Source organism: Anomaloglossus baeobatrachus, chromosome 1, assembly GCF_048569485.1.
Source record: "Anomaloglossus baeobatrachus isolate aAnoBae1 chromosome 1, aAnoBae1.hap1, whole genome shotgun sequence".
Taxonomy (NCBI): domain Eukaryota; kingdom Metazoa; phylum Chordata; class Amphibia; order Anura; family Aromobatidae; genus Anomaloglossus; species Anomaloglossus baeobatrachus.
Genome location: NC_134353.1, coordinates 547,248,478 through 547,257,591, shown reverse-complemented (window position 1 = coordinate 547,257,591; position 9,114 = coordinate 547,248,478). Strand labels below are relative to the sequence as shown.

Genomic DNA, 9,114 nt, shown 5'->3' with positions numbered 1-9,114 from the left:
TCAGACAAAGTGATTTTTTGGGTTTGTTTTCTCATTTTGCCTCTCATAGTTGTGGTCTACCCATGATGTCAATTACAGGCCTCTCTCATCTTTTTAAGTGGGAGAACTTGCAAAATTGGTGGCTGACTAAATACCTTTTTCACACTGTATATATATATTTAAAATAAAAAAGTGCACGCTTCTTATAAAAACAGTGATCCAAAGGTGTAAAGAAGAAAAAATATGGTACCAATAAAAATGTCACTTTGTCCTGAAATCAATGCGGCCCTCAAATTATCTTTTTTCCATGTGCGAACCATACACCCAGCCTAGTTTGAGACCCCTCATCTAGACAAATCATGAGACCATAGCAATAGGGCTGATTATCCAAAATTATATCTACTATTATAATATAATACCTTTGCAGTAGATTGTAGACCAACATTAGTTTGTCTTGCTATGTAGAAGTTTTAAGTCTGACTTCTGACAGCTTTAATTTTTAGCTGCATTGTATGTCTAATAAAATAGCAAAATAAAAGGTAAATCTCAAAAGCTTAGTTACCTTTATATTAGTTTAATATGCTATGGTACTGAATAGATTAAAATAAATGAAACTCAAGTTCTATTAATAGCTTTTATTACAATAATTCACTACTAACATAGTGTTAATTTTAGCAAATAATACATTGTTCTACAAAATATTAAAGTGTATAAAAGTAGTGCTAATGCACATATAGTCTACAAAATGTTATTTTTTAATCTAAAGGTAAGGCATTAATGTGTATTTTTTTTATACTAGTGATTTTCTTGGTTTATCCTGGGATAGAGTCCATTAACATTCATGGTGTCCTTACGTTGGTAATAAGAAGCATCTCTCAAAATTCCAGGAAAAGCATAATCCATTCCAGGATGAAAAGGAAGAGAAGGAACAAACCCTGATGTAAAGTAAGGGGAAATAAATCCAGGAAGTCCTCTGCTAGATGTGGAGTAAGCAAAGCGTAATGGACTCAGCCCAAGTCTTGGATGAAAAATACTTGTTGTGTCAGCACCAACCGACGATGGACTTGTATGTAGAGGAGAAAAGGCAGATTTAGTACCTAAACCACCAAAGCCTAATCCAGTCAAGTTTAGTGCTGATTCTCTTGAGAAGTTACTGAGGTCTGATCCAGATGGATCATCAATTTCTTTGGCATCTTGTGTATGTTCTTTTCTATTTAAAACCAACTCAATGGCTTGAACTACATCTCCTTTGCAGTAGTGCAAGATACTTTCTAAAGTGGTTGGTTTATGGCTGGGAAAAACTTTACTAAGAATATCTAAAGGATTTCTTGATTTTGCAGACACAATTGGGACTTTCTCTTTTGGCCACTCACTCTCATTTCCTGATTCCAGATCAGAAGATGACAAAGATGTTGGACTTTCAGCACCTTCAGATCTTCCCTCAGACCCAGGTGATTGAAGCGAATCTTCTTTACTTGCTTTTTTTAAACCAGAGGACTTTAGCATGTGATCTGCACTGACCTGCTCATTTGAAGATGTTTGCGGAACAGTGGCAATGCTGTTGGAACTTGATAATCTCTCATAAAATGTATCATATTTTCCTGTTGAGTCATCTGAACCTATTGAAAAGAAAAATACAAGAACAATATATAAACAATATATAATCAATATATTTTAAAACCACTATATTATCATTGAATTATGAATATAGTTATGTAAGGTTATGCTCAAACTTTGCACCCCCATGTGTGCAGGAACAAGATGATTTGACAAACAACAAACAAAGGTCAAGTCTATGTTAAAATCCAGTAAAAGAATGCTACCGGTAAGGTTAAATAGATAAAAGCGTATAATCCAATAAGCGTACAATACAAGTGTATGGAATACCATGTACCATGAAGTTTTGTCTTCCGTCTGGGAATTTGAGATTTTTCTCTTCTGTAATAATCTAATAGTTTTGTGAAAGGACATTTAACAATGTATTTATTTGGATTTACTGAACGAGGGTGATTTCCAGTTATTATGATCGGTAGCAGTCTATAATTTTTAGCAGTGAAAATTCTTAAACAGTATATAAACTGCAGTACATTCAACTTTTTTTTCCGGTCTTGAGTGATGGATTCTGCTGTTGTAGTATACTAAGTCAACTCTTTGCCGGTTTAATTCCCATAGATTTACAAGAGCCATATTCATGCCACAAACTTTTTTTTTGGTATTCATTTGGCTATTAACATTTCTCCTTTTTGTTTGTTGAAATTGCGGATGCTTTACTACAGCCTAATGCAGAAAGTATATATTGAACATTATACAACACTTATAGTAGGTGTCAATGGTAAGCAAATCCCAAAGCATAGCTGTCTATTAATGTTTCATATTGTTGTATATTATAGTGCTATCCCCAAATTACATACCAAGGAGACACTGTAATTATAAATTATCTCACATTATCCACCTCTGTTTTAATACATTTTGCTGACATTAAAACTAATGAAGTAATATCCATCTTAATAAAACAAAGATTTGTATAGTCAAAAACACTTCAAGTGTTAGAGAATACTAAAAACTATGATTCAACTCAGAGCAAGTATTTGTGCATTTTCACGAATGAATAACTAAATATGTTTTATGCAATGTTACTTAATTAGTTTTATTTTAATATATTTAGATATGATTCCATATATTTTGTCAATGTAGAATATTTAATATTTTCAAATTCTCAATGTAATTTTTGCTAAAATAGCACAAGTGCCAACGTTGCATTTATACCAGCATCATATTATAGATGTCTGTGCTAACATACGCTACTAAAATGAGACTACATATTCTCTAAATTCAACTTCGGATTTCTCTTTTAGTTAAGCAAAAAGAGAACAAAAAAGTTGGTATTAAGAAATGTACATATATGCATAGCATAGAAACACAGTTACATTTTATTTTTTACTATTGGCAAGTTTATGCTTACAAGTTTTCATACACGTGGACAGAATTGGCGACACATGGAATAAATAAATAAATTTGCAACATATTTACTTATTTGTCGTATAACCATATTCATTTACTATTACGAAATATAGGATATTTTCATTGATCGATATAGAAATTATATACTGTTAACAGAAATGTGTCTTGTCTAATATAAGATATTACAGATAAAAGTAAAGGTATTCTAGAATACATAATTATACAGATGTGAATAGCTATATTAGTCCCAGCAAGAACATAAAAAATGTTACTGAAAAGAGATATTTCTAGAAACGTGATTCAATTCAAGAATACGTTACACCAAAAAGTATTTTTGAGGGGTTCAGTGATTTTTTTAATTCTGTGCAATCATTCATTGAAACACCAAATTTTAATGTCTATTATCTGGCAATCTAAAACAAATAAATAAAAGCTGAGTATTAATTCTTACATTGATGTACACACTTTTATGCCAAAAAATCACAAACGTATTCTAGGAGTGATACCTTTATTGGCTAAAGTATATTTGCAGGTTTTCAGAACAAAAAGGCTCCGTCATCAGGCAGGTTTACAAATGAATGATTGAGACAAGAACACAACATTTAAGAGATGTTACAACAGGACATTTATGCATGGGGACGATAGGTGATGTTTGCTAAAGATGAGCCAAGGTTATAAAAGTATTTACTCTTTATCATATTTTGTGGCTAACATGGTACCACAATATCATTTTACATTCTACTTACATGCAAATTGATCTGCTAACAAACTAAGCCTTATATTTAGCTGTGTATGTAAATGTACAATTCTAGTAAGTTTTTTATCGGTTGCTGCAAATTATTTTAATACATAAAATATGGATTTATTTTGCAATAATAATTCTATGAAAATGAAATAAATTGTAAAAATGATTAGATTTACTACTTATGATACCCATCTAATTACTATAAAAAAAAAACTATATGTCAATGTAAACTGAAAAGAAAACTGGTGCTGCACTTATATGGAGTTAAACTTTATATAACAATGCAAAATTATGTTTAATTGGCCTTTTTATTTTTAGTCATACTTTTAACTTCATTGAGATTATCTAAATAGAATTAATTTTTGTTTGTTGTTTTCTTACATTAGTAGCCAGCGTTCACTTAGAACTTTCAGCTGCAAAGCCGTGAAAACTAGGGAAGTAATATATAAGTTTAAACTCTGCAATTTTATGAATTTATTTTATTTTATTTTATTTTAAATGGAGATAAGAATACTTAAGTTGTAAGGCCCAATTTATCACTTCAGGATTTTTTTTACATCACTTTTCTGTTTTGATTTGTTACTTGCTGACATTTTTTGTTCTAAATTCATCAAAATGGTGCACGTGGTTTGTGAATATTAAACAAAAGCAAAAATTGTCATTTTTTTATATCTGTGGAGTTTTTTGTGACTTTCCAATGCAAAAAAAATCACAGGTTTTACAAAAAGTAGCATAAATTGCACATTAAATTCTTGCGTGCATGGAGTGCATTAAGAATAAATTTTGAGACTTTTTCAAAAGTCTCACTGGACTAATTTAGAAATAGATCTGGAAAATCCTAAACCCTTCCCACAATGACGAACAACGAAAACAATCAAACACATATATAATAGACTTCAGAAAAGGTACAAACGGAAAGATGAAATTGGCACAAACAAAAAGCTTTGAAACACCAAAAACTTGCCGTAAATGCAATAATGAATAAAGTAGTACTGTTGGGTATACTTTACTAGAAAATTATTCTTTATGTTTTTGACAACATCATTTCTTACTTGTTATATACATAGATAGTAAAGTGGAAAAAAAAGAAAAGTATACATGCACAAAAAACATATCTGGCTAATTAGTAGAACTAATTTTATTGCTATCATTCATTGTTTTTCAATGAATTCTAACTATTTTTGTACACAATTAAGAAGTTATATTAGGTGGACCTACTAATATCATTTTAGGTTATACAATTATATCTATTAATATTTTTAACCAGAGAAAGCAAAGAAACAACCTGATTACTACTTTACTCCTGAGTGTGCTGCTTACTCATTCTTGTTGCTCATAATAACCATGCTGTGTATAGAAAATATATCATATATCCTTATAAATAGATTTCAAAAGTGGGGAAAATATTAAGTAAAAAATATTCTTAAAAGTACACATTTCTTGGTAAAAGCTCTACATGTAAGTTTATGGTACACTGTCTCTCAAAAATTGCTAAAGGTCTACAGCACATTATAAAAATTGTATCTTGTATCAATGGTGTAATACATAAGTACATGGTAAAACCAATCTAAAAAACCCTAAATTCTAAAAAAAACTAAAAATTAAAATAAAATATTTTGTTGTTAAATGCAAAATGACTTTATTTAGAGTCATAATGAGGAAAGGAAAGCAAATAGAGCTAAGTGGTTTGCAAATCAGCAAAGCAGCAGCTCCACAGAAGAGATTGCAAAGGTATAATATAGCTCCTAAATCGCTTGTGTTATTTGTATGATACATTGACTGGTTTTAACAATGATCCCCCAAATAATCATATTTATGAACAGGTCATGGTACACTTTGTAAATTTGATATAATGTGAAATATACGAAAGCGTCAGTTCATATTTTTTCATTAATTTCTAAGAAACTGCCTAAGAAACTGCTTTAATTATGCTATCATATACCTAAATCTTGTGATTGATCAATCATGTTTTCCGTTTTAGAAGTGTTGAGTCTGTTAGCATTTGAGATAGGAAATGGGAAAAATTGTCATAATATTATTAGTATTTTTGTGCCTTGATACAACTGATAGATCAGCACAAATTAATACAAGCTCATGTGTACGCATGTAACATAATAAAACACAGCAGTCGTAGCCACTTAGATCTGTCAGGGATCACATTGCTTCAGAACATGTTCTACATACTCAATATCCTGTGCTAAGGTCAGTTACATTGTACTGGAACCTTTCATAGGAAATTCTTTAACACTTCAATTATTTCATTAAAGCAAGTAAATGTGTATTTATATTCATGCATGAACAAGAGAGGATTACTATAGGCTAGAAATGTAAATATATAAAAAGATAGCTAGAGAGAGGTGGATAAACAGATAGATAACTAACAAATAGAACATACATTGCTAAATGATAGACAGATAGATAGATAGATAGATAGATAGATAGATAGATAGATAGAAAGATAGATAAGATACTAGATGAAAGATTGATAGATGAAAGATAGATAAGATAGATAGATATAATAGATAGATAAGATGGATAGATATAATAGATAGATAGATAGATAGATAGATACATGGATAGATGGAAAGATAGATAGAGAAATAGATAGATAGATAGTCAAATACAAACAAGTTAGATGTATAGAAAGATACCAGATGCACAAAGAGATTGATCAAGAAAGATGGCTAAATAGATAGATAATTAACTAATAGATATATAATACTTCAATAAATAGTTAGATAAATTGATAGCTAGATAGATAGATAGATAGATAGATAGAGAAAAGAGAACGCCTTAAGAAAGGCTCACACCTTCAGCCAAAAAATTATGTACCTTTGGCAAGGAATATTTTTTTTTCACGTGTTTTTGCTATGTTTGCAGTGTGACCCTTTTTCTTGTAAGGATAAATAGAAGACAAAAAGGTATTTTATCTATGGCAAAGTGTCGTCAGTTGCTTTAGAGGCCTAGCCCACCTTTTTTTCATTATAGTAGTGGTCCTGATCTAATTTTTTTCCAGTTAGATGGATAGATAGATATATAATGGATAGATAGATAGATAGATAGATAGATAGATAGATAGAGATAGATAGAAAGATAATGGATAGAGGGATAGACACAGAAAACATGAGAAATAGATGAAAATATAGATTGATTGATAGATGGATAGGAGGAATGATAGATAGAAACACAGAAAACAGATAGATGGACAGATAGATCGATCGATAGATAGATAGATAGAGTGATAGATAGATAATAGATAGATAGAGTGATAGATAGATAATAGATAGATAGATAGAGGGATAGATAGATAATAGATAGATAGAGTGATAGATAGATAGATGGATAGATAGATAGATAATGGATAGATAGAGGGATAGATAGATAATAGGTAGATAGATAGAGGGATAGATAATAGATAGATAGAGTGATAGATAGATAGATAGATAGATAGATAGATGGATTGATAGATAGATAATGGATAGATAGAGGGATAGATAGATAATAGATAGATAGAGGGATAGATAGATAGGCAGATAGATAGATAGATAGGCAGATCGACACATAGATAGCTAGTTAGATGGATAGATAGATAGATAGATAGATAGATAGATAGGCAGATCGACACATAGATAGCTAGTTAGATGGATAGATAGATAGATAGATAGATAGATAGATAGATAGATAGATAGATAGATAGATAGATAGATAGGCAGATAGATAGGCAGATAGATGCATAGATAGATAGATGCACAGATAACTAGATAGATGGATATGAACTAGTTAATGAGATGTATGGATGACAGATATATAGATTGATGACTAGACAGCCATAGAAAGGTGGAGAGCTGGATGGATGGATGGATGGACAGATAGATAGATAGACAGACAGACAGACAGATAGATAGATAGATAGATAGATAGATAGATAGATAGATCGATTGATAATGGATAGATAGATAGAGGGATAGATAGATAATAGATAGATAGAGGGATAGATAGATAGATAGATGGATAGATGGATAGATAGATAGAGGGATAGATAGATAGACAGGCAGATAGATGGATAGATAAATAGATATATAGATAGATAGATAGATAGATAGATGGATAGACAGGCAGACAGATAGAAAGATAGATAGATAGATGCACAGATAGCTAGATAGATGGATATGAACTAGTTAATGAGATGTATGGATGACAGATATATAGACTGATGACTAGACAGCCATAGAAAGGTGGAGAGCTGGATGGATGGATGGATGGACAGATAGATAGATGATAGATGGATAGATAGATAGATAGATAGATAGAGGGATAGATATATGATAGATAGATAGATAATAGAAAGCTATAGGTGGATGAATAGATGGATAGATAGAATATTATAGCTATAACATTTTGAAATCTATGACAAATATATTTGACATAAAAAAATTATCTTGAATTAGTAAGCTAAAGCATATTACAAAGACAGAGAGGCGAACAATTAATAATATAACTAAAGTAAATGGGAAACTATGGAAACAATACTTATACTTTACTTTTATATAATGTCACTAACAAATTATTTGTGTAGATAGATATGTGGTAATGACATGGATACAATTAAATAGTTGTACTTTTAACTAATATTAATTTTGTCCCTTTTACTCACCTCTAGTCTCTTGCTGGCTGAAGACTGGTACTGTGTCTGCCTTATGTTTAATGGCCTCCCCCTCATCATTCCTTGCTCCAGTATAGATGAAATGTTGCACACCCCTAACTTCACATTCTTCTTGAGCTTGCTGTCTTCTGAGAGCTACTTGTGCAGCCATAACTCTTTGACGTTCTGCAATGAGGGTACATTTGGCACAAGCACAGTCCCTCCAACGGCAGAAACGCTTGTGCCCTTTAAGCGCTGATACCACCCCATGGTTTCGGCATCTTGCACATTTGGGTGTTCGAGGATATAGAGCACTTCCACCTGCTCCTCTTTCCAAAGCCATCCTTGGCGTACAGGCTGCTGCTGCTGCTGCGGCGGCTGCTGCCCTTAATAGAAGGGTTGGAGGCCTTAAAAATGAAGCAGGCATGGGCATTGATGGTGGCATTGACATAGTTGATGAAGATAAATGAGATGAAGGGGGCACTGGAGCAAGCAGGCCAGGAGGTAGCAGTGGTCTAGAAGTAATGTTTGAACTAGAATTGCTACAGTCCATTGCTGATTAGCAACTGGAGCAAAGTTTCAGCTCAGCCCTGACTGCCTCCCTGTAATAGACTGAGTTCTTCAATGTGTCAAACACTGGTAAACAAATCTCCTCAGTTTGGATCCGTCCCCTAGTCTCCTCCTTAGCAAGCCAGATGTTCAGTGAGATTTCAGGTTTGGCAGGAGGGTTGGGCAATAAGATGCTTTGAATAGAAGCATAGCAGGAATTGTATAGGGATTTCACAGG

General features: G+C 32.1%; 1 protein-coding gene across 1 annotated transcript; it reads right to left on the bottom strand.

Moving 5' to 3' along the window:
- Window positions 1–774: 774 nt before the first annotated feature.
- DMRTA1 (DMRT like family A1) lies at window positions 775–8,880 on the bottom strand. Its single transcript, XM_075339518.1, has 2 exons — window positions 8,340–8,880; window positions 775–1,598 (listed from the first exon to the last, which is right to left on the bottom strand). Exons 1-2 carry the CDS (start codon window positions 8,878–8,880, stop codon window positions 775–777), a joined length of 1,365 nt encoding a protein of 454 aa, XP_075195633.1.
- Between the last annotated feature and the right edge of the window lie 234 nt (window positions 8,881–9,114).

Excerpts from the sequence above, each read along its gene's own strand:
- DMRTA1 (XM_075339518.1), bottom strand. The coding sequence starts at position 8,880 with ATGGACTGTAGCAATTCTAGTTCAAACATTACTTCTAGACCACTGCTA. Across the intron at positions 1,599-8,339 it reads CAGCCAGCAAGAGACTAGAG|GTTCAGATGACTCAACAGGA; the intron begins GTGAGTAAAAGG and ends TCTTTTCAATAG.